Consider the following 25,532-nt stretch of genomic DNA (forward strand, 5'->3'; position numbering starts at 1 on the left):
GAAGATATGCAGGTTCTAATATAAAGTTTTATTTCATGTTCCATGCGAATTGCCCATTGTTGTCATATGCCTATTTAACGCAGAAAATGTGGTGCGTTTTAATTTATGATTTTTGTGGTTTTCCAGTGCTTGTTGTTGATTGACTTCTCCCACTGAAATGATCTAGAACAACCACCCAAGTAGCAAAATAAAGAAACTAAAAAATAATTTTCTCTCCCCGTAGCTGAGTCACAAGGACCACGGAGGGACATCGTCTTTGTCATCGACGGATCCGACAACATCGGAAGAGATTTCCCTATCATCCAGCAATTCCTCCGGAGGGTCGTGGAAAATCTGAACGTGGGAGAAAATAAAATCAGAATCGGCGTGGTCCAGTATGGAGATTATGCACAGGCTGACATGTATCTAAATACTCATAGAACCAAAGAAGATGTGTTAAATGCCGTCAATGGTTTAAGACAGCGGGGAGGAAGACAACGTAATCTTGGACAGGCTTTAGACTTTGTCCGTGAGGATATGCTGACAACTGCACGAGGTAGCAGGAGACAAGAAGGCGTACCCCAGTTTTTGCTTGTTGTCTCCGGCGGGTCGCCAACAGATGACATCAATCGCCCCGCTACGACTCTCAAGCAATCCAGAGTTATTCCGTTCAGCATTGGAACCAGGGACATGAGAACTACAGAACTTCAAATTTTGTCCTACATACCCAACTTTGCCTTTACGGTTGACGATCTTCCAAGTTTGGAGACAGTCCAAGGAAACGTAATCAACAGGCTTACAGAGTTATCTGACGATGACATTGCCAGAATGGTCCCGCAATTCCCAGTTATTCAAGGTAGATATCATTCCTATGCTGCACTGTAATGACGTCAAGTTTTCATGTACAGTAGACCACTGGGATACGATATAAATCCGTTCTACGGTGGGGATCTCAAAGTGAAATCGCCATATAGAGGGGTGTAGAAATCTCTGGTCATGCGTAGCTCATACCTTCTGACCCCCTAGTATTCCAAATAAAAATATTCAAAATACAAAATGGTATAGTACTACTCATGTGTAATAGATATTAAATACAGTTAAAAACAAATATACATGTAAAAGGAGCACTGAAATTTGTTCTAACTTTAGTGTGACGTGACTTCAACTGGTTGAGTGGACTAGCAGATGGATGCAGAGTAGAGGAGAAGACAGCAACTGCAGATTAAAAAAAAACGATTTTAAATTTCTAGTAGTGAGGACTGTCATGCCCTTAAAAGGATTCCTTGCATTAATCACGTCCTTATCTTTAATAATCGTTCCAATCACCAGCTCGGTAGCCTATATGGTAGGGGGCCCGCTCCGAGACTGGGAGGTCGCTGGTTCAAGCCTCGGCCGAGTCATACCTAAGACTTACAACATTGGTACTCATTGCCTCCCTGCTTGGCGCTCGGCATTAAGGGTTGGAATTGGGGGGTTTGGTCACCTAATGACTCCCAAGACAGCAGTTAGGTCTAAAATGGCGGCGCCTTGTTTGGCTGCGGCTGCATCGGCTTGCTACACTTTAACTGTACGGGTCAGGTGTATCGATATTTCGTTCTGTGTGCATGGTTACAAAGAATGACAATAAAAGTAAATTCGAAATTCTAATTCAATCATTGATTGGTGACAAACATGCAACTTATTGAGGGTAGGGATGGAATTGAACCCATCGAAGAAGGGCATCTTAGAGACTCATTATACGCAAGAACACCGCAAGTTTTTGGACACATGAAATATTTGTTGTTGGTATCGTATGTTGAGAAAAGCTGTAAACTAAAAAGAGAAAACATTGGAATCTGGGTCGCCCTATCCCAGGGGTTTACTGTTTCGTCATTTAGCTCATGTTGCTAACTATACCACCAAATACACCTGATTTCCTTTTCTTTTTGACAGAAATCGTACCAAGCACAGGTGAAGGAAAGAGAGATGTCGTATTTCTCATCGACGGCTCGAGTACAGCTCGAAATGACTTCCCTTCCATCCGTGAAATGATCAGAAGAGTCGTGGAGAGGCTCAACGTCGGACTCGATAAAGTCCGAGTTTCCGTCGTACAGTACAGTGACGACGCCAAGGTGGAGTTTCTCCTCAACGAACATTCCACCCAAAGCGAAGTCCGACAGGCGGTAAGCCAACTCCGGAGCAGGGGAGGAAATCGTCTGAACACGGGTCGAGCTCTCGAGTGGGTCTCTCGAAACATCTACCAGAGATCGGCGGGAAGCCGCATCGAAGACGGAGTGCCTCAGTTCTTGATTTTAGTGACTGGTGGAAGCTCTACGGATGACGTTACCAGTCCGGCTGACCAACTCAAGAGAAGCCACGTTGCGCCTATCGCCATCGGTTCGAGGAATTCGGACCCCAACGAGCTGAGGAAAATATCCTTGAAGCCTGAACTTGTGTACACAGTCCAAAGTTTCCAGCAGCTTCCGGACGTGGAGCAGCAGCTTATTGATTCAGTCAGGACAATATCCGCCACCGATATCATCGATAGCTATCGCCCTCCAGATCCCGTCTTAGGTAATATATCAGTGATTTATTGACTTTTCTCTAATATACTGAACCCTTCATTGTTAAGCATTACGCGTTGACTGTTCTGCATTCTCATTGGCCGAACAGTCTTTCCAAATCGTCTCTGTCTGTACAACATTAATAAGAGCTGAATTGAGAACCTCAAAGTGAAATTCCCGTATAAAAAAATGTGGCGACGAGATTTCTGAACTCTTAGATCACCAAATAAAAATATTAAAATACCAAAATAGTATTCAGTCAGTAGGACTTATAAGTAAAACATGTGTTGATGTTTAAATAACATAAAAGATAGATGTGGAGGAAAAATCAATTGTATCTTAACTTAAGCTGGTCAAGTGGAGTAGCGGGCAGATGCAGAGGTGGAAGAGACAGCAGATTCAAATTAAGTCTGATTTTGAATCTTCCAGTTGTGAAGATTTAACGTCTGTTCTAGAGTTTCTTGCTGTACTGCCCTTCTAAGTTTTAATAATAGTTGATGGGATACAGCCATGAAACTTAGTAAGGATAGCATTTTTTGTGCCCTCTCGATATTTAATTTCTCAAGCTTTTTCTCCAGTTATCATGTTTTTGCTTTTGACATATCTGTAAACCTTGGCTAACATAGTGAATGAATACAGTACACACTTAGCAGTATTGAAGTTTTAAAGAAGAACACGAGATTCTCAACTGAATGGCTTTTTACTCTTTTAGCTAGCTACCAAGCTCCCTCTTAGTTTTTTTACCTGGTTACCTTTCTAGCAAACTATCAAGTTACTGTTTAGCTATTTAGTAAGCCATCTAGTTAAGTTGGTATTTTAGAAATTGATTACAAACTGGGTGCCCTTTGCAGTTATGAGTAAGAGTAGCTCTCAGCTTGAAAAAGGTTAGAGACCTCTGCTCTACACATACGTAAAAGAGCTTGCTTAATTCAAGGTTTTTACATGCAAATTATTTTGCAATTTCTAGCTTATGTCAAACCTATGATGTAATAATATATGTAAAAAAATAGGTTTCTACTTCCCTGATTTTGGCTATCATAGGATAATTTTGGGGCAGCAAGGCGGTGCAGTGGTTAGCGAGTGTGCAGCACAGTTCTGAGGTCTTGAGATCGGACCTCCTGTGTGGAGTTTGCATGTTCTCCCCGTGCTTAAGTGGGTTTTCTCCGGGCACTCCGGTTTCCTCCCGCATTACAAAAACATGCATGTCAGGTTAATTGGCCGGTCCAAATTGTCCCTAGGTGTGAATGAGCGAGTGAGTTGTCTGTCCCTGTGTGCCCTGCGACTGGCTAGCAACCAGTTCAGGGTGTCCCCTGCCCACTGCCCGAAGATAGCTGGGATGGGCTCCAGCACCCCCGCAACCCTACTGAGGATAAGCGGTGCAGATAATGGATGGATGGAGGTTAATTATGGAACATACGCCTCTGCGATATTGTAAATGACAAAAACGTATTTTGTGTTTTCCCTTGCAGATATTCAAGACGTGGGGCGCAAGGACATCATTTTCCTCATCGACGGTTCTGACAACACGGGCGTCACCGGCATCGCTCACATTCGCGACTTCATCTTGAACCTGGTCCGTCAATTCGACGTCCGGCCCGATCAAGTGCGCGTGGCCCTGGTCCAATACGCCGACCAAGTCAAACCCGAGTTCTCGCTCAATTCTCACAACAACAAACCGGACGTGATCGCGGCTGTTCGAAAACTCCGTCAAATGGGTGGACGCTCCTCCAACCTAGCTGATGCTATAGAATACGTCATTCAGAACGAGTTGAAGCCCTCGGCTGGTGTTCGTCCGTTGGAGGCCTCCCAGCATCTGGTGGTTCTCACAGGCGGACGGTCTCCACAGGACGTTTCTATTTACGGGCCCTTGCTGAAGGGATCCAAGGTCAACTGTATCGGTATTGGAGCAAGTGGAGCAGATTCAAGGCAGCTCACACAAATTGCGAGGTCGCCAGAAGATGTCCTTCAAGTTCCGACGTTCCCTAGCCTGCCAGGAATTAACGATGCATTCGTTGCAAGATTGAGAGGGGCCTTACCCGATTATCCCGAGCCTGACGAGACACCAAGTGAGTGATGTTAACTAAATACAGAGGGCACTCTACATACGAAATCGGTTTGGAACAAATTTTTCACATAAAAAATAACTGACAACCAATTAAATATTTCCGGCCTCCCAAAACCATCCAAGTTAACCCTAATTTACAGTAAAACAAACCTTCCTGATAACTAAAAACACAAATAGTAATTGAACATAGAAGTACATCCATCCATCCATCCATCCATTATCTGCACCGCTTATCCTCAGTAGGGTCGCGGGGGTGCTGGAGCCCATCCCAGCTATCTTCGGGCAGTGGGCAGGGGACACCCTCAACTGGTTGCCAGCCAGTCGCAGGGCACACAGGGACAGACAACTCGCTCACACATCTACACTTAGGGACAATTTGGACCGGCCAATTAACCTGACAAGCATGTTTTTGTAATGCGGGAGGAAACCGGAGTGCCCGGAGAAAACCCACTTAAGCACGGGGAGAACATGCAAACTCCACACAGGAGGTTCGATCTCATGACCTCAGAACTGTGGCGCACATGTGCTAACCACTGCGCCGCCGTGCTGCCCCATAGAAGTCCAATTATAAGATAAATAAGATATTAACAAAATAAAATGTGAGTTTATTATGAGCATGTTGGTGGTTGCTAACAAGTTGTATGTGTGGTGGTGGTAGAGGAGTGAGGGAGCATGATAGATGGTTGATTCTACGTAAGCATTTACTATATCACTCACACAACAACCATGCTCATCTTGGTATATTATTTTCTTCTTTTCATCAGAAAATAGCTTTCCATTTCCTTTTCGAGAAATAATGGCTAGGGTCAGAAAAAAAACATAAAACGGAGATGCAAAGCATTAATCAGGTCTGATTTGAGGGACGATCTGGTAACTGCGGTAAGCGGTCTCGAGCACTTGTCCCTCTATTGGTAGCATCATGAAATTTTCGTAACTTGGAATTCTCTTATATGTCAGGCAAGATTTTTGCTGGACAGACATCTCATGTCTCGAATTTCTCGTCACTAGAGTAGCTCGAATGTAGAGAGACCACTGTATTATGTGTCTTTTTTTATTATAGAATAACTAATGAGCCACTTCTTTCCCTTCTTTTATCTTACAGCACAAGGCCTGCCCGCACCCAAAAAGGCTGATATTGTGTTTTTGGTGGACAGCTCCATCAACTTCGGAAGAGATAATTTCAATAAAGTGATAATGTTTGTTGCGGAACTTGTAGATCTGTTCTACACAGACAGAGACAACCTAAGGATTGGATTGGCGCATTACGGCACGGATGTGTCGGATGTCTTCTACCTCAACTCCCACAATAACAAACCGGACATTGTTACTGCTATCGAACAGACGGATTACAAAGGCGGACGTAGGGCCAACATGGGTGCCGCCATTCGACACATTCAAAATGTTCACTTTTCTCGAGAAAAGGGAAGTAGGAAAGATGAAGGCACTCCTCAGATCCTCATGGTCGTCACGGGAGGACCGTCATCTGATGACGGCAAATCAGCGGTACTCGGCCTGAAGAAAAACGGTGTGAGGGTCTTTGCCGTTGGCGTGGGCAACACAGGAAATGATCTAGAGGCTATCGCCAGTGACTCCTCCACCGTGGCCAGAGCCAGAACCATCCAGGAGCTGTCCGAGCTCAATGAACAGATCCTGGGGACGTTAGATGACGAAGTGAAGGGAAAGCTGTGTGTTGGTGTCACTGAAGCACCCAGACGTAAGAGATGTTCCGGCATTATTTAGTCATTATTACAAAATACAGTAGAACCCTGGGATACACCTTAAGGAGTTCTGAAGTATTTATAGAAAAGTGAGATTATCATAGATAGAAGCCTATTGTATCACCTACTCACAAAGTCTTTCAGAGTATGCAGTATTCTGAACTGGAAAAAAAAAATTGTGGCAGGTAGTTCAGGCAATAGCATTTTGACATTTTCCTGTTACCCTGATGCAAACCAATAACAGGAATCCTAGTGATAAAACTCATCATACACAAGAAAACCACAGAGTTTCTAGTTTTGGGCATGCAAAATCATTTGGTGTTGATCTCGTGGTGAAAATGCCATAAAGAAGAGCTGAGAAAACATGTTATTCCACACCGTAAAGTGAAGACCTCTTAAAACAGGGTCTCTTTATCATGGGTTCTACTGTAAAGTAAAACAAATATTTCAGTCCTCAGTAAACCACAATACAACTAATTCTCTATTATAGCCTGCAACCTTGAAGTGTTAGTGGGCTTCGACGTGTCTTCCCAAAACATCTTCAGTACCCAGACCAACCTGCTGAACAAGATGGCTGCCATCCTGCAGAGGATCACCAAAATATCCACAATCAGCTGTTCGTCAGGACAGATTCCATCTATTCAAATCGGCATGCTCGCTGTCGACTCTACCGGGCAACCGATCCAGGTGGACTTCTCTGACAATGCCGACAAACTCTTGGAAGCCTTTAGAGGCCTGCGCACTCGAGGCCCCTTCGTTCTTACCGGCAAGACCATTTCTGCTTACAATGACCGGTTCAGGAACAGACAGGACGAGACGGTCAAGGTGAGTTTATGAGGCCTTGGTTTCCAATCAGATTAAATGTAATAATACTTGAACTCAATCGTTTCATTCCAGGTTGTTATTCATCTGACTGATGGTATCGATGCACCTTACGCTGAAATGAAAAGGCGTATTGACGAGCTCCGGCAATCAGGTGACCACTACACTTCGATTTCTATACCAAATGAGACATGACTTTTTTAAAATCAAAAGTCCTTTGATTTAACAATGCTTTGGTGTAATTACTGACGATAAATATTCCATCTCCGACCAGGAGTCAACAGCCTGATCCTGGTCGGTTTGGAACGGGTGCCAAGGTTTGAAGAAGCAGCTTTGTTGGAATTTGGCCGTGGCTTTAGGTACACCAGACCGCTTCGACTAAATGTCCTGGACTTGGACTATGAGCTAATGGAGGAACTGGTAGGTAGAAAATTTGAACTGCTATGCTAGGAATATAAAAGCCATCACATGAACAAACCAGGGTACTTCCAGAGTTAGAATATGTTAAAATATATAATAGACTCCTGTGATATGACATTAATCCATTCTGTGGTGGAGATTGCAAAGTGAAATTACCATATACCTGGGGATGCAAAACCTATAGTTTGATTCAAGGAGTTAAAAAAAACCCTACCCTCAGCCAGGAAAAAGCAAAGAACAAGAAAGGCTGTATTTGACTCACAAAATGTTTTTCCTTATGTTAATTAGGACAATATTGCAGAACGGGAGTGCTGCGGAGTGCCATGCAAATGTACCGGCACAAGAGGAGACCGGGGTTCTATTGGAGTTTCAGGAGTCAAGGTAGTTTTTGGTCACAGTCCAGTGTAAAATAAAGAAAGTAAACTCCTAATAACAGAGTTTTTTTTACAGGGTGTTTCAGGTGGACCGGGAAGCCAAGGACATCCTGGTGACGAAGGTGGACCGGTAAGCTTACAGTTTTTGAGGCCCCCTTTATTTACAAACTCTTACAAGTGACTCGACTCATGAATTTAATTTTCATCGACTAATGTCTTTATTTTCGTTTTTAACAGGGAGAGCGAGGACCCCCTGGTGTGAACGGAACCCAAGGTTTCCAGGGATGTCCTGGTCAGAGAGGATTCAAGGTAAAGTACATGATTCAAAGTACACATTATGGGCGAATATTTTTTGCTATTTTACATTTCTGACATCTTTTAATCAGGGTTCCCGAGGATACTCTGGAGAAAAGGTGACGTAATTCTTCTTATCAGATTCTCACAATCCGGTTTGAGCGATTTGAAAAATGTTAAACAAAATGTTCACGTCTTGCAGGGTGAATCTGGTGAAATTGGACTGGACGGTATAAATGGCGAAGAGGTAAAATTATTCTTTAAAATGAAACTGCATGAAAAGAGGACTACGTTGAAGTTAATTTAATTTGCTGGGCTGTTTTCAGGGAAAAAGTGGAGTGGCCGGGCCCTCAGGAGGCCGAGGACATTCTGGCAGAAGAGTGAGTGACGGACCCCCTACCCCCAAACTCCATCTTAAACAATATTTTCCCATTTAACTATTTGTCTTCGGAATTTTTTAGGGCCCCAAAGGCATGAAAGGCCAAGCAGGAGATCGAGGAGAAATAGGAATCAGGGGAGATCCTGTGAGTTTTGTTAATATGTGTTTTAAAGTGAAACATTCAAATAAGCTTTTAGGTTTATTTGATAAAAATTGAAAAAAGTTGGGTATTCATTTTTTATTATTCCTGTCTTAACAAGGGAACTAGTGGAAGAGATAATGGACGACCTGGACCAAAAGGAGACCCTGGTGATGCTGGACTAGCGGTATTGTATTTACTTTGATACAAATAATAAAACTACAGTAGACACCCAGGATACGGCAACCCCACTTTTCGATATATTTACTTCATGGCATTTTCCTCACTATCCAACATCAACAAGTTTTTTTTGCATGTCCAAAAACGCTGCTATTGGTCAGCGTCATAAAAAAATGCTGATCTGCTCTTGGTTTGCGTCACGACATCATGAAAATGCTGATATGCTCCTGGCTGAACAACCTCCCTCAATACCTTTCTCTTCCTTCATTCAGATCAGAATAGTGTTGATACAATACCATATTTTTCGTACAGTAATTATTTGCTCTTGCAGTAATGCTAGAGGAATAGAATAGAATCAAATAGAATCGAATAGAATCGAATAGAATATACCTTTATCATTGTTACAAAATGGGTTGAACATATTGTGACAACGAAACTGGACATGACACTCCAGTTTCACAGAAGAAGCAAAAACAAGATAACCATGGAAATAGAGCTTGAGATATTGAATAAAAATGAAGAAGGCGCACAAATTGATAAACTCACTAAGTAACATGGCCATAATCAATCAACGATCGTGACTAAAAACGAGGAGCCGATTAAAGCAAATTAATCTTCTAAGTATAAGAAACTTTACATTCCCCATCTTAGAACTGTTTAATTTAGTATCCCAGGGGTCTACTGTATGACAAATATACATTTAAAAATCTATTTTCACAACTCTGAATTTCAAACGGTAGGGCGAGCCCGGCGAAGACGGAAACAAGGGAGCACCTGGAGAACCAGGAAGACGGGTAGCATGTTCTACCATTTATCTGTCTTAGCATATGGCCTCTTTGGATTTACCCGGTTGTTTTTATTAGGGATCGGACGGGAGACGGGGCGCACCGGGACAAGCTGTAAGTCCACACATGATCTCACGCAACAGCGATGATGTCAAGTCATAGTAATTTGCCGCCTTTTCCCATTAAGGGTAATGCGGGACCACCTGGAGTTGATGGTGTGAGAGGAGAACCTGGAATCGGGGGATCAAGAGTAAGTCTTCTGGAACAGGATGTTCCGAAAAAGTCTCTATGGCGCATGCAGGACCCGAACAGACAGTCTGGAATTCATCTTTTGAAGTGCCCATTTTTGCTTGAATTTCTTTTGGGAATTTTGAGAAAGAATGTGTCAACACAAAACTAAGTGGACATCTGTTGTAGCAGAAGACATAAAACAGTTTAAGGGCAATAGTGAAGAAATTAGCAGGAAATAAAAAAACAACTGTTTTGAAGCAGATGTTTTGGGTGAATTTCTAATAAAAACATTTAGTTACCAACACCAACCGCAAATTTTGGTAACAGGACGTAGCAAATATGTCAAAGGCCCATGTTAGAAATAGATCAAGCTGTCATTTTCATTTAAACTTAACTGCACTCTGAAAAACGAATTGGCTAACGATGGCTAACAGAACTCGAAAAACTAAACAGTCAAAGGGCGTATGAAATTCAACCGGTTAAGGTGAAATCCCTTTGGTCGTTCCCTCAGTGAAGTTGCGGGTCAAAGATAAGCAAGGGTTTTGACAACCATGTCTGCTGTAAATAGACTGACGAATAAAGTCTCAAAGACCCCTTATTGAAATCAGAAATTCAGTCCTAGTTAAACATATAGTGGAATCCTGGACATTTTCAATCAGTGCTAATTTGTGGCGGCATGGTCACTGACTGATTAGCATGTCTGCCTTTTAGTTCAGAAGTCGTTGATTAGATTCCAATGACTGGCCGTTCTATGTGGAGTTTGCATGTTCTCGCTGTGCCTTTGTGGGTTTTCTCCGGGCATTGCGGTTTCTTCCCATGCACGGCAGACCTTTTGCCAGTCAAAATTGTCCCTACTAGTGAGTGAATGGCTGTCTGTCTCTGTGTGCCCAGCAATTATGTGGTATTATGTAGTAAATTCATAATCCACAAAGGTGAGAAAAACCAGGAAAAGTATGTGTGTGTCTGTGTGTGGAGTCAAACTTTGGAACAATTTACAGGATGAGATCAACCAATGTCCAACTATTCACTTGTTCAAATTTAAATACAAAAAAAACATTACTGGCGGAATACAGAGATGAAGAAAATGGGTTATGAGTGATATGAGAGATTTGGAATAGTGCGTCTACAACTATGGTTAACTTTGTTGTTATTGTTATATTATAACTGTTATTATTACTATTATTACTATTGTTATTACCATTGGTGTATTTAATAGAGAAGATGAAGGGGTAGGTAAAATAAGCATCTGCTTCTTACTACCCCTTTTCGAACAAGGTATGTAACATTATTTTGTTGTTGAGTTATTGTTTTTGTTCTGTTTTTATTTTAATGTTTAATTCATTCATTCATTCATTGGCTGGCAACCAGTCCAAGGTGTATCCAGACCACAGTCCAAAGTCAGCTGGGATGGGCTCCAGCTCCCTCATACCCCTAACAAGGCTAAGCGGCTAGAAAATGAATAAATGAATGTTAATTTGCTGTTATGTCACTAGGGTCCAACTGGACCAAACGGTGCACCGGGACCCAGAGGTGAAGACGGAAATCCTGGACCCAGGGTGAGTCAAGTGGTATACACTTGGTACAGAGGCATAACAAGTCTTTGTTTTTGGATCTACTTCATATTTATAAGCAAATCAGTCACCGATGGGGTAATTTTCCTTTGTAGGGTCCTGGTGGGAGCCCAGGTACAGCGGGAGAAAAAGGAAGACGAGGAGGCGTCGGTCGCAAGGTACGGACTGGAAGCAATGCTAGCCTGTCTTTAGTTCGCGTCCACAAAGACTTCATTTAATCTTTAAACACGCAATCGTGTTACTCGACACACACACGTAATCGATTGGAAAAAAAACTGCAGTAAAAAAAAAAAAAAAAGAAAAACACGCCCCAGACGCAACCTAATAATATATTGTGGTTCAGTTGAGTTATTTGCTTCTGTTCATTTGTGTTATGTCTTTGCGTAGGGAGAGCCTGGAGATCCCGGGATTAAGGGTGTGGAAGGACCCCCGGGACTCCGCGGAGAGCCTGTAAGATGGTTTTGATCTTGTATTTGTAACATTGGTGAATGATTGCGAGCAGATCTCATGGATGTTTGTTTTCTTCAAAGGGTGAAGACGGCAGAGATGGCTTTGGAATCTCAGGGAACAAAGGGAGAAGGGCAAGTCCATTTTTTGACAACTAGCTTCTGTTCTACTCAAACTCATGGATACCTTTGTTGTTGTACAGTATTCCATCGCCATTTCGTGGTTCCACTTTTGGTTTCTCTGTGCATTGCGGAATTCTATTAATAGGTTTGACAGATAAATAAGTACATTGCATGACTTTTACAAGCGCCTTTACACTCAAACCAATCGAAGAACTGCCTTCTTCATCCGTGTCACTCACCAGAATCAACATAGTACAGTGCTTGCTTACTTCTCACTCCATTGCTACATCCTGTCTATTGACAAGATGGGTTTGTACGTGGCTTGCCAGAAGCAAAGACTTACACTAAACACGGATGGATACAAATGTGGCAGAAAAAAAAATGGAAACACGAAGAAAAGGTATCTCCGAAATTAATTTTGGTTTGTTCATGATTGAAATCGTCCAGCAAGGTTTATTAAAGAGCAATCTAAAGAATAACTGTATTCTTAATGTGTCAATGTTAATTATTTTGTTTTATGTGATAAGAGAAGCCTAAATTGACGGATGAATACAACTGTGGCATTTTCTACGAGGGGCAGAAAAATGGAAATGTCCCAGGGAAATCAACCAATAGAAAATAGATTTATAAATGAATTAGCCGGTGTTCATGTTTATTCTTCTTCTCTGTACTACAAGTCCCTAAGTGCTTTGAACCATAAAATATTTTGGCATAGGAAAACAGGGAGGGCAGTACTGCGGCGCAGTGGTCAGCGCGTGTGCGGCACAGTTCTAAGGTCTTGGGAACCTCCTGTGAGGGTTCAAATCCAGCTAACAGCCTACCTGTGCGGAGTTTGTATGTTCTCCCCGTGCTTGCGTGGGTTTCCTCCGGGCACTCCGGTTTCCCCCCACATTCCAAAGACATGCATTTCAGGTGGATTGACCGGTCCAAATTGTCCCTAGGTGTGAATGAGCGAGTTGTCTGTCCCTGTGTGCCCTGCGATTGGCTGGCAACCAGTTCAGGGTGTCCCCTGCCCACTGCCCGATGATTGCTGGGATGGGCTCCAGCACCCCCGCGACCCTACTGAGGATAAGCAGTGCAGCTATGAGATGAGATGAGGAAAACAGGGAATACTGCATATTGTATATGATCTGATTTAATAGGACATCATCCTAACAGTTTTCTTTTATATCTCTAGGGTGACGAAGGCTTCCCAGGTTTCCCAGGGTCAAAGGTAAGCAAAATGCTGGGTCTGAAAAGGATATTTTCAGATTTCTAAAGTAGAATAGTTAAGTGGAACTATACAGCAAAAATGACGTTCCCGTACTGTTTAACATACTTGTGTGGCAGCCACGCTTTGATTCACATCGTGAAACGTAAAAAACGTCCGCTATATACCATCATAAATGTTTCTACAGCTGCTCTAGGTTGAAGCGTTAAAGTCTTTTTTTTTTCTTCAACCTTGCAGGGAGACGCTGGTAACGCAGGAACCAAAGGTGGACCAGGCCCTCAAGGAAACCGTGGACAGAGGGTAAACTGCTGTTTTGTGCCCCAGAACACTTTAACGACCACAAAATATTCATTATTGGTCTAATTTGTGACATCAGGAGTTTCAAAGTACAGTTCAGGATGAGGGTATCATACTACTTAAGAGTTTGAAATGGTCATATAAGACCTGGGTTTAGGGATTTAAGATCAAAGAGGGTTTTAGGATTAGCGAGCTTGCAGTGGTGACAATCACAAGCTGCAATCTATTTCCTGTCAGGGTGTCTCCGGAAATGCCGGAACTCCGGGACAGAAAGGAGAAGTCGGCTATTCGGGACCTTACGTAAGCGACACTCGCCGCGTCCCGCAGGAGTGATGTCATTCAAAAATGAACATTGACATTTTGTTTTTATTGTGCTATAGGGTCAAAAAGGACCCAGAGGACCAGGAGTGGTGGTTCGTATGACTTTTCAAAAGCTAAATTGGTCAGCCTGAAAAGAAAAACGTTAGAAAAATGAAATCATGTGTTTTGGTTCTAGCAATGCGACCTCGTCAAGAAGATCAGAGACAACTGTCGTAAGTTCGATCTTTTTAAACACTTTCCGATATTCTTATTGCGAATCCCTACCAACATGACATCATTCTGGTTCAAATTGGGAATACAAGGGAAGCAACAAAATCCATAGAATTTATCTCACAGGTGGTAGACATTTTGCTTCTAAAAATTTATAGGAATGCAAGAGGGTTAAAGGTTTATGGGAAGTGACGTCAATGAAAATGTATAACGAGCCTTTATGTGGTCTTTGGTTTTTGTAAAACTCTTCTCAAAATGCTAATTTTATTCCAGGATACTTGAGGCCCCTTTTAGCATAAAAACCGAATGAATGTGTTCTTTTTTTCATTTGAGATTTTTCTAGCATGTGTCTTCAAGTTCAATTAGGTGGATGAAAACCAGACTAGTTTTTCAAGGCGAACCTGATATGGGCCCTAAAAACCTGTGTGGCAAAATGGCATCCTCCCTGAGATGGATTCAAATATATATATATAACATAAAAATATTCCAGATGAGTGAAACTGTACATTTGCATAAGCCATCTTGTGCGCATACATGTACAAGTCATCGTAGATTGAAAGACTTGTTTACGGCCATACCACCCTAAGAACGCCCCTTCTCGGGAAGCTAAGCAGGGTCGGGCCTGGTTAGTACTTGGATGGGAGACTGTCTGGGAACACCAGGTGCTGTAAATCGGTTATTTGGTGCATGCTCTGCTGCGACAGCACTGACTGACCCCCACTTCCCTCAGATACAGTCGATGAAAATGAATTTCCATAAGAGTACCAAATAAAATGAAGAAATAAATAACCCAACTATCGCAATCGGAAAACTCGCAGTCGGACTAAGACCTTAATACGTAGCTTTACGTAATCAGACTACTAGCAATATTCCATTTCCATTATGTCAACATACCCATATATTGCCTTGGATATAAATACCATTAAAGCATGGCCTGTACATTTTCTGTTTTATCTTGGTCCACTCATCGTTGTCCCTTTTATCAACAGCATGCTGCTACGGTAAGTACTAAACTCCGACGTTTTCAACAAAGCGTTCATACCAGGAGAGAGTGATAGTCCATGGACTTCCTCAGGCAAGCTGGAGTGCCCCCTGTACCCGACCGAGCTGGCCTTCGTGTTGGACGCGTCTACCGATGTGGGGCGTCAAGCCTTCAATGGAATGCGCGAGTCGGTCTTACAGCTGCTGCGCGGCATTACCGTGTCGGAGAGCAACTGCCCAAGAGGAGCCCGCGTGGCCCTGGCGCTCTACAACAGCGAGGTGACAACCGAAGTGCGCTTTGCCGACGGCGTGAAGAAGCGAGAGCTCCTGCGGAGGGTAGAGGGTCTGCAGACGCTACAGACCAACAAGCGGCGCAGCCTGGAGACGGCCATGAGCTTTGTGGCGCATAACACCTTCAAGAGGGTGCGAAGCGGCTTCCTGGTGAGGAAGGTGGCTGTCTTCTTTGTTGGTGGCTCAGTGGGCAACACGCAGGCTGTAACCAATGCCGCCATGCGCCTCCACGACGCCGGCATCGCCACCGTGTTCCTGGTCAAGAATGACGATAGGGCGCTCGCTAGAGCCTTGCAGGTAACGCTGATGTCCTGTTAACTTTGAGTTGGGGTGGGCAATACGGCAAAAAATATCACCAGACTACCATAGCCAAATAAAATAGAACCAAGTGACAATCCAACAATCCGCTGACAATTCTAAATAATAAAAGTTCTTCACGACCAATTTTTTTCACAATTATCTACCTCTGTTGATTTTTTTTCCTTCTGAAAGGTGAACAACACGGCACTGGCCCAGGTCATTGTCTTGCCCAACCCAGGAAGCTCCCAGTTTGAATCAGTCATGACAAAAGTCATGAACTGTCATATCTGTTTTGGTAAGTCATGTAGTGTTAGCCTTTCTATGGCTTTTTTCTAGTGTGTTGGCATTAATCTAACAGTTAAGTATTCTTCTGGTATCACTACCTGTTTTTCTTTTGTAGACATCTGCGCCCCAGACCAAATATGCGACTACATCCCTCCATCACCGGGTCGAGACCGTAGATCTTTCACGACAGATGTGGACATTGACATGAGCTTCCTGATTGACAGTTCAGAAACCACATATCCCGACTCCTTCACCGAAATCAAACGCTACATCGCACACATGGTGGATCATCTTCAAGTGTCCCCCAGTCCGGATAGTTCTGCCCACCACGCCAGAGTGGCCGTCCTCCAGCAAGCTCCCTACCAGTTCATCAACAACCAGACCAAGTCCCCGGTACACGTGGACATCGGCCTGACAGAGCACAAGTCGTCAGAGAGCGTGGTCAAATTCCTGCTGGACAAGACACCCCAACTGGAAGGTGGGCGCTCCCTGTCAGCTGCCATGGACTGGACCGTGGAGAATGTGTTTGAGAAGGCACCGCTGCAGCGTCCCCGGAAGGTTTTGATGCTCTTCATCACGGGCGGCGTGGCAGAGGACGAGGAACGTTTGGTTCGCGTGGCTACCGAGATCAAGTGCAGAGGCTACTTTGTGGTCATCTTTGGCGTCGGCGACAGGCTGAGCGCCGAAGACAACCGTGTCCTGGCACAAATGGCAAGCGAGCCTTCCGACGTCTTTTTTAAGAGGCTAGAAGTCATCACGCAGTTTTACGACAAGCATGTGCTCACCTTTGGCCAGATGTTGCCCAAATACATCAGCAGTAAGTTTGGGATTTATTATATTTTCGCTCAATGATGAGATTAGTCAAGTCAAGTCATGTTTATTTGTGAGGCCCTTAATCACAAAGAGTCTCAAAGGGCTGCACAGATCAAAGACTATTGCAAACTACAGACTATCATGACACTATCCTCTTAAATTGTCAACATAAAATATAGGTTATTGATACTGGGTGAAAACCGGCACCTCCAAGTGCGAGACCATGACCCTTAACCTGAAAAGGGTGGCAGACCCCATCTGAATCAGGGATGAAATCCTGCCCCAGGTGGAGGAGGTTGTTTATTTTGGGTCCTCGTTTACAAGTTAAGAAAGGATGGAGTAGGAGAAAGACAGACTGATCAGTGCAGCGTCTGCCATTAGGAGGACCCTGTGCCGGTCCATCATGATGAAGAAGGAGCTGGAAGGCAAGGCCCTCAATTTACCAGTTGATCAAGGTCCTACCCTTACCTTTGGTAACAAACTGTGGGTTGTAAACAAAGAACAAAAACGAAGATACAACCGGATTCTTTTGCAGGGTGTCCAGAATCTCCCTTAGAAATAGGTTGCGAAGTTCGGGCATTCAGGAGGAACTAAGTGTAAAAGCACTACTCCTCCATGTTGAGAGGAAATAGTTGAGGTGGCTCGAACATCTGATAGGGATGCCTGCCTTGGGAGGTATTCCGCCCCACCGGAAGGTTGACCTTCCGGCTGTAACTCAGTGTAGAGTTGCTACTGCACCTTGTAGAGGGTATCCACTTAAGGTGTCTCGGGCATCTGCTAGTGATGGCTCCTGGATGCCTCCCTTAGGAGGTGTTCCGGGAATTTTTAACATGCTTTGTATTGCTACACAATTTGTTACATAACTTTATGTATTCTCCCTGTAACCCTATTTAATTATGTGTGTCTTGCAATTACAGTCGAAAACGCTTTCTTCATGTCCCCCGAAGTGTCCAAAAACTGCAAGTGGTTCCAGAGCGACCAGCCCCTAAAAAACCCTTTCACTACTCCAACACGACAATCCCAGTGAGTTAGTTTTGTTAGCTCTCTTGTTCTTTGAAATGTTTTGCTTTTGGCTTCATGCTTTCCATCTTTTCATTTACAGAAGCCAAACAAAACTTCATGAAAAACAGCAAGAATCTCATCCAGTAAAGCACAAAGGTAAAAGCCAATAACATTGACTATATATTTGGCCATTATCGGTTTGATAATGCACAAATATCGAGCATTCGTAATACACAGCCAAAATATTGTGATTCTTTATGAAGTCCCACTTTCCAACTTTAATGTTTTGTTCAGAGTCTGATGCAGAAGAACTTCACGTTTCGAACGTGACCCAGAACAGCTTCAAGTTACGTTGGACCAACCCGGACCCCAAAAACTTCGTCTATTTCCAAGTGACGGTGACGCGCCTGCGCGACCACGCCCTAGCCGTCAAGACCAACGTGTCGGCAACAGAGCTGTCCGTGGACCGATTGGAGAGCGGGCAGACGTACCACGCCGTAGTCACGGGCCACGGCGCAGACGGCCATGTTCTCGCCACGCACAAGGGTGTTGTCACCACCAGTAAGTCCCCATACTTACTCAATACATCTTCATACTTGTATCATGCTAGTTATATACTGTAGTATCCTACTGTTAGATCAGGGCCTCTCAGATATTGTGCTGAACTGCTTGGTTGCTGTGACTTGTCCTTGCTTTGGCGTATCTTATTATCTTAAAGCACTCTATCACACTTTATCCAGTTTGAACCATTTCAGGCCAATGTGTCTTACGTAGACACCTTGAGGCCGCGCCCCCCATATATATTAATATATATATATATATATTAATATATATATATATATATTAATATATATATATATATTAATATATATATATATATATATATATATATATATATATATATATATATAGAGAGAGAGAGAGAGAGAGAGAGAGAGAGAGAGAGAGATACCATAGATACCAAAGATGATAGATAGTTACCAAAGATGATAGATGATAGATAGATAGATAGATAGATAGATAGATAGATAGATAGATAGATAGATAGATAGATAGATAGATAGATAGATAGATAGATAGATAGATAGATAGATAGATAGATAGATAGATAGATACTTTATTCATTCGGTAGGGAAATTCACACTTCCAGCAGTATCTGTGTGTTGAAAATAAAATAATAAAGATACAGAATACAAGAATACCCAATATAACGTGTTGATATCGAGTATTTAAATATGACTACGGAAAATACACACTGTAATAAAAATAGAGTAACATGCAAATGTGGGGGTTTAATGTGGGATTTTACTCCCCCGGGTGGAGTTAAAGAGCCTCATGGCATGAGGAAGAAATGATCTCCTCAGTCTGTCCTTGGAACAATGTACAGTATATGTATAAATCATTATCATTAAATTCCCTAGGTTACGAAAGCAGATCTGCCCTATAGCGTTTGGTATTCAGAGCACAGCAACATGATAAGCTAATAGTGACAATGATGTAAACGTTGCAAATAGTAACAAACAAGAGTGAGGTATCACAGTCAAAATAGTGAACTGGTATCCTATGCAAACTCCTTTGAAAGTGTCTTGTATTAAAAACAGAATAAACTTATCACTCACCTAAAATTGTTTGAGCCAAAATGAATACAAAACTGAAAAAAAGTTTTCTGTAAAAAAAGAAAAGAAAAAAAGAGGCCTCATCTAAGGTTAGGCAAGCCTGGCAAAGCTAGCTTTCACTAAGGGACGGGTTTGTGCTTATTTTTGCACACAACGAGATGCAGAACACCATCAAAAAGGAAGTTTTATCAAGGTTATACAAAAAAAGACATTCCCTCCGCTTCGTTAGCTGCTAGCCATACTTTGGCTAATATGTAAATGCTAACGCTACAGAGCTTACTTACTACGGCTGAGCAGTTTTAATTCGTAAACACGTACTAAGCTATGTGTAAGGGGACTTTGATTATTATTATAATTGTGATTTCTCGTTTGTCATGAACCTTTTTAGCAAGTCAGTGCAAAAGTTTTTTGTTTTCTCCTTTGTAATTAATTTCGGTGTTGGGTTTTTATGGCCAAGCGTTATACATTTTCAGGTTTTTGATTTCGGACCTAAATTGTCCTTTAGGTCCATCCCTAATAGGGTTTATTTTTAAGATATTGATCAGTACAGTCACACAAATACTGAAAATCTGAAATAGACGATGCAAAAGAAAAACAGTTTTTTTGTGTCACCGACAGAAACAGCAGCACAGCGACCAATCATCAGTAGCCAGGTTATCACAGCTCCAGTAAACACCCCACTGGACAAACCACAAACAGGTGAGTAGGAGTCTTGTTGCTAGGATGGATAGATTTCCATTATTAAATATGAATGAATAATGCACGCAATAATTAATGTCATGAACCAGAACAGGATCAGAACCCAATCGCGTGACGTTTCTCACACAAGCCTTTATTTTACGGGAAATGGGGAGTCATGCACGTTGGGCAGCAGTCTGGCGTGAGATGATAGGAAGCCAGAGGACGAAGAGATCGATACGATTTGCCTGAGTTCATGTCGGACAGATGGGGTCGATAACGGACAGGACAGGACAGACAAGAAAGATAATGAAACAGGATATCGAAAATAATTAAACAGGACAAAATAAACGGGAACAATACCGGACAGGAAATACCAACAGGAACAGGACTGAGTCGAAACCCACGTCTTGCGGGTTCGTTGACGGACTGACAACAGGACACAGACAGGACTGGGTTCAAATACTGATCGGGAGCCAATCAGAACCAGCGGCAGTTGGCGCCAAAAGAGCGGGCACAGCTGAGTCACATCATTAATCATGACAATTAAATCATATTTTAAGATTTCAATTTAACATCTAGCTCGGGGGTGCTCACAGTTTTCCAGGATGCAGGCTACTTCCAAAACAAAAATTGTTTACCCACCAAATATTTTGGAGATTTTATTTTTTTACAGCAAGAATATTCAAATATATATAATAATCAACATTTGTAAGTGTCCATTTTTTATAGCTTAGATTTTAATAAAATACATTTCATTAATTACATTTGTGGTTCTCCAATTGATCACTACATAAGATGTAATAAAAAATAGCTTTCTTTAAAAAAGTCCTTGTCAGGTTGAAAACGATGTCCAGATGATTTGAGAAACTCTTTATTAAAGTAAAGCAAACACATTGAAACAAGGAAAAATTGTGTTCTTCTATTTAAATGAATTACTTCCTCAAACTGAGGTGTGCCCCTCTTTTTTATACGGTCTTGTGGATTCTGATTGGAGGACACGATAAGGTTTCCGATTGGTTCAGACAGGAAATGCAGAGTATAATTTTGGTCACTAGATAGCGTGTAAATATAATAAATGAAGCAAGCTCAGCTTGGAATTTGGGAGTCAAACTCTCCCAGGACAGAACATACCCAGCGGCCTTCGAGTTGAAGACGGTTAGCAAGGGAGTTCCGTATACCTGTTTGATAACAGATAGTCTACCATTGAAGCTTTTTATTAGAGACAATTATTGTCCTGACTTTGAAGGTGCTTGCTCATGAGAACAACTTGAAAACTTAACTGGTTTTGAGTACAATACAGAAATATATAAACGTATAAAGATATATTGGGTGTAAAATATAGAATATAGTAAAAAAGGCACACTTAGACCAAAATTTCCCTTACAGTTCTATAACAAAAATTTGGATGTCTCCAAATTGTTGCCGCCCAAATTATAATGAAAAATAATCTGGTCTTTAATTTGTTACAGTCTGAATTTTAATTTGGAAAATACCTTTGTTTTCAATTTTTTGAAGTATTGAATGAGTTACTTCCAGAAATATAATAGAAATACCTTTATTATATTACCTATATACCTATACCTATATTTTACTGTGTGAACCTTAATTGAAAAATACTTTTAATTTACAAAATGTAAACGTCTCCAATTTGTTACTCCCAGAAAATGTAATAAAAATGCCTTTCTTTTACAAAGCTTGGAGGTCTTCAATTTGTCAAATACTTCATTTTGATTTCACAAAAGTATTTTCTTTGACAAAACTGGAAGTCTCCAATTTGTTCCTTCCCAATTTGAAATAGAGAAATGCCTTTATAAACAAAATTTGGAGTTCTCTAATTTGCTACTGTCTGCATGAGCAACATTGATGTTCATGATGACATGCTGCATTCGACCATTAGATGGCAGCGTGTCCCACCAAATACAAAGCCCTGAATATAAGTGGGTTACGATTGTTAGATCGTAAGTGACACAACGAGCATCTCTGACCTTAAAAGGACAGTGTTTAATATAGTGACTCCTAGTGGTAAAAAAAAAAAAAAAAAAAACATTGATTTGAATAATAGGCAAAATTATATGAACCATCATACCAATGTTAATTTTTATAAATATCCATAAGTTGATAGAATTTTATTTTTTGTACATAGCAGGATCCATACCTAATTGTCACCGCCATGTTTGTCCTGCATCTTGCTGCTACGCTGTGCTCATTTGGCACTGGTTTTCGTTCGCATGAGACAGTGCCATCTAATAATCAAATATTACATAATGTGCCTTGAAACATCAGTAGTATAAAAATATTGGAACAAGTAAAGTGTCATGAAAGCAGTTCTAATATTTTGGGGGTCTTAGTTCCAGATCCTGAGCCTCAGAAACAACAATTGGACCAAGAGGAGCTCCACCCGGCTCCAGGTTAGAGCCCCCAGAATCTCCACTGATGTCACATTTCACCTTCAATTTCCCACAATGCCTCTCTTCGACTCATCCACAGTATCCTCCACAGCCGTGGATATCTGCTCGCTACCCAAGGAGGAGGGCACGTGCGCCAAGTTTGTCCTCAAGTGGCACTATGACGCGCCTAGCAAGAGTTGTGCCCGATTCTGGTACGGAGGATGCGGCGGAAACCAGAATCGCTTCGATACGCACGAACAGTGCGCCAAGGCTTGTGGGAAAGCAGGTAACCGCCACATTTTCACACGTAATACCAAAGGGAACAAACTCACTCGCAATGTTCTTGCGGAGGAAAATGTCTCTAGGTAGATTGTTTCAATGCAATTTCTACAGAAACTACAGTGCTGTTCAAAATAATAGCAGCACAATGTGACTAACCAGAATATTGTTATGGTCGCACAAAATCATGCACCAAGAAATTATAATTTAAGGGGCTGTAGTAAATTCATAATCCCAAAGGTGAGAACCACCAGGAAACTATTCACTTGTTAGAATTTTAATACAAAAAAAAGCATTACTGGCGGAATACAGATGAAGAAAATGGGGTATGAGTGATACGAGAGATTGGGAATAGTGCGTCTAGAACTATGGTTAACTTTGTTGTTATTGTAGCTATTGTTATACCATAACTGTTATGATTAATATTATTACTACTGTTGTTATTATTATTGGTGTATTTGATAGGAAAGATGAAGGGGTAGGGAAAATAAGCATCTGCTTCTGACTACCCCTTTTCGAACATATTATGTAACATTATTTTGTTGTTGAGTTATTGTTTTTGTTTTGTTTTTATTTTAATGTTCGAGTTTTCATTCATTCATTCATTCACTCTTCAGCTCAATCGGGTGTGTCTAGCTGACTCATTTTTTTGGTGTAACTGGCAGGGATTAACAGAAAGTTTCATGTCACTCAGTGTTTTCGTTTGCCCGCGTACCTACGTCTTAGACGCATCATTTTTGCTGGGGACGCATCATCTCAAATCAACGTGTGTCCCCGGGACGCAACTTTTTTGACACAAAATTGTCATTATAACCCGATTACATTTTTTTTTAAACAAAGATTTACCGCACTCCGAACTTTTTGTCAGGCAGATCCGGCAGATGTTGTTTTGGTCTCACGGTTCGAGTTTTCGTCTACATGCCGTTGTCGAGTTGTGTTCTTTTTAGAGAACCGGCTTTTTCGGCTCAACTCATTCAAGAGAGCCGGTATCTCAAACGGCTCACTTGCTTTGATGCATTATATTACGAATGATTATGTTGTATAAAGAAGTTAAGAAACAAAGGAAGTATAAAAGGAGAAAATGAAAAAAAGACAGGTTTGTGGTTATCCCTTTAATCATTATATTACCAGGGTTGGGTAGGGTTACTTTATCTGGAGTACTTTCAATTACTTTTGGATTACTCCAATACCAAATATGCTAGTAAAAGACAAAAGAAACTAAATATGAATAAAATTATGACTAACAAAACGTGGTAAGCTTTCTCTCCTGGCTTTGATCTCTTTGATCTCCGGCAAAACGAACACAAAATGCGACAGAAACAAAATGAAAATCAATCCAAACAGCTTGCCAACATCATTTTTGCCGTTCCATGTATTCCGTTACTCCCCGAGCCTGCACAAAATTTTGTCATTTGATTCATATTTAGTTTCTTTTGTCTTTTATTAGCATATTTGGTATTGGAGTCATCCAAAAGTAATTGAAAGTAATCGAGTTAAAGTAACCCTACCCAACCCTGTATATTACCAACAATAATTTGATGCAGAGAATGAATTAATAATTTGATGATTAAAACTAAATGAATATATTTATTTGTCACCCATTTACAATTTCAACTTCGATAACAGTAATATTTTGGGGAGCCATAGATCTCTGTTGGGACCCATAGATTTTTGAGCATGCCAGTCCCCGGGACCCTTCACTTTTCACAGCTAAAATGAACACTGGTCACTCGTTTAAATTTTTCCTTGCTTAACCAATGAATACATGGAAGTAAGGTTCTGAATTCATCCAAAAAGTATCTTTCGAGCTCCCGCTTTAGCCCCATTGCAATAGCGGTGAATCGTTACACACTGTCCCTTCAAAACCCATCTGACCTTTCTCCATTTGTCCGGATCGCAGCTGCCGTCAAGCAAGGCGTGATGGCGTCGCTGAGCACATAGGAGACGGATCGCGTCCGTGGCCAGCCTTCACCTGTGTTTTGAAGACAACAATCCACACTGGTCATCCTGTACGAATGGACGCTGCACTGGATTCAACAGAAAATTGACTTGACCCCGTCCTAAATTCGTAAGCAGGTCATTCAAGAAAGAAAAGAAAAGTCCCCGTCACAAATGAAAAGCAACGTTGTTGCCGCATGAATTGTTATTTTCTTGTTTTTGTTTTATCTACTGGTGCTACTTCAAATGTTTGTTTTTGCAGATGGTTACGATGTGCATTTGGTCAAGAAAGTAGATTGAGATGCATTTAATTTTTCACTGTGCAACACGCGAGATGTTGACACTCTATATTGAATACAAAAACCGTAAAGTGCACTTCTTTGTCCACTGCCTCAAACAAACTAGAGATTTTAAGCTAGAATGTATTTGTTGAGCTGTTTTTGTTTCATTTATGGAAACTCGTTTTTCATTCCGACCATAGCACAAAATTAGAAAAAGAGTTTCTAATAAATCTTGAAGTTGGTTATGTGTCCCTAAAATCATTCGAGAGGTTGATAAGGTCTTCTTAACATTTTCCATTTAGACACACGCCCGAAAGTGAATCGTGAACTTTGTTGCGGTGGCAATAAAATTGATTTCCATTCAGTCGGTCTTTTATTGTGTCGTTTACTTCAGTTTCATGGCTAAATTCAAGCACTTTTTAAGGAATTCTAAAGCCAATTTCTCCAGTACTGTCAGAGACCAGAAACAGAGACAGGACCCACTTGCGTTCGTTTTTTCTCAGCTTTATTTAGGAGGAGGAAAAGGCTTGCACCCACGATCCGGTGATCGTCGGTCAAGGGTAGCAGATCG

At 41.8% G+C, this 25,532-nt stretch overlaps 1 protein-coding gene and 1 pseudogene across 1 annotated transcript in view; both read left to right on the plus strand.

Moving 5' to 3' along the window:
- col6a3 (collagen, type VI, alpha 3) overlaps window positions 1-25,325 on the plus strand; it is a 75,401-nt gene extending 50,076 nt beyond the window's left edge. The window contains exons 6-43 of the mRNA XM_088353493.1: window positions 224-835; window positions 1,912-2,532; window positions 3,992-4,588; window positions 5,690-6,301; window positions 6,796-7,130; window positions 7,203-7,281; window positions 7,402-7,547; window positions 7,836-7,928; window positions 7,998-8,051; window positions 8,159-8,230; window positions 8,308-8,334; window positions 8,418-8,462; window positions 8,542-8,595; window positions 8,677-8,739; window positions 8,855-8,920; window positions 9,654-9,707; window positions 9,777-9,812; window positions 9,886-9,948; window positions 11,423-11,485; window positions 11,596-11,658; window positions 11,888-11,950; window positions 12,031-12,081; window positions 13,247-13,282; window positions 13,517-13,579; window positions 13,814-13,876; window positions 13,957-13,989; window positions 14,073-14,109; window positions 15,097-15,108; window positions 15,183-15,676; window positions 15,872-15,974; window positions 16,080-16,781; window positions 17,695-17,800; window positions 17,880-17,935; window positions 18,074-18,340; window positions 20,014-20,094; window positions 22,425-22,484; window positions 22,564-22,749; window positions 24,643-25,325. Of these exons, the coding sequence (XP_088209619.1) occupies window positions 224-835; window positions 1,912-2,532; window positions 3,992-4,588; window positions 5,690-6,301; window positions 6,796-7,130; window positions 7,203-7,281; window positions 7,402-7,547; window positions 7,836-7,928; window positions 7,998-8,051; window positions 8,159-8,230; window positions 8,308-8,334; window positions 8,418-8,462; window positions 8,542-8,595; window positions 8,677-8,739; window positions 8,855-8,920; window positions 9,654-9,707; window positions 9,777-9,812; window positions 9,886-9,948; window positions 11,423-11,485; window positions 11,596-11,658; window positions 11,888-11,950; window positions 12,031-12,081; window positions 13,247-13,282; window positions 13,517-13,579; window positions 13,814-13,876; window positions 13,957-13,989; window positions 14,073-14,109; window positions 15,097-15,108; window positions 15,183-15,676; window positions 15,872-15,974; window positions 16,080-16,781; window positions 17,695-17,800; window positions 17,880-17,935; window positions 18,074-18,340; window positions 20,014-20,094; window positions 22,425-22,484; window positions 22,564-22,749; window positions 24,643-24,683 (6,209 nt within the window). The 3' untranslated portion in view covers window positions 24,684-25,325. The remainder of the gene's footprint in view (window positions 1-223; window positions 836-1,911; window positions 2,533-3,991; window positions 4,589-5,689; window positions 6,302-6,795; window positions 7,131-7,202; window positions 7,282-7,401; window positions 7,548-7,835; window positions 7,929-7,997; window positions 8,052-8,158; window positions 8,231-8,307; window positions 8,335-8,417; window positions 8,463-8,541; window positions 8,596-8,676; window positions 8,740-8,854; window positions 8,921-9,653; window positions 9,708-9,776; window positions 9,813-9,885; window positions 9,949-11,422; window positions 11,486-11,595; window positions 11,659-11,887; window positions 11,951-12,030; window positions 12,082-13,246; window positions 13,283-13,516; window positions 13,580-13,813; window positions 13,877-13,956; window positions 13,990-14,072; window positions 14,110-15,096; window positions 15,109-15,182; window positions 15,677-15,871; window positions 15,975-16,079; window positions 16,782-17,694; window positions 17,801-17,879; window positions 17,936-18,073; window positions 18,341-20,013; window positions 20,095-22,424; window positions 22,485-22,563; window positions 22,750-24,642) is intronic.
- Window positions 14,672-14,781, plus strand: LOC148352515 (5S ribosomal RNA; annotated as a pseudogene).
- Window positions 25,326-25,532: the final 207 nt, after the last annotated feature.

Source organism: Urocampus carinirostris, chromosome 14 (genome assembly GCF_059441175.1).
Source record: "Urocampus carinirostris isolate Australia breed hairy pipefish chromosome 14, RoL_Ucar_1.0, whole genome shotgun sequence".
In the NCBI taxonomy this organism is placed as follows: domain Eukaryota; kingdom Metazoa; phylum Chordata; class Actinopteri; order Syngnathiformes; family Syngnathidae; genus Urocampus; species Urocampus carinirostris.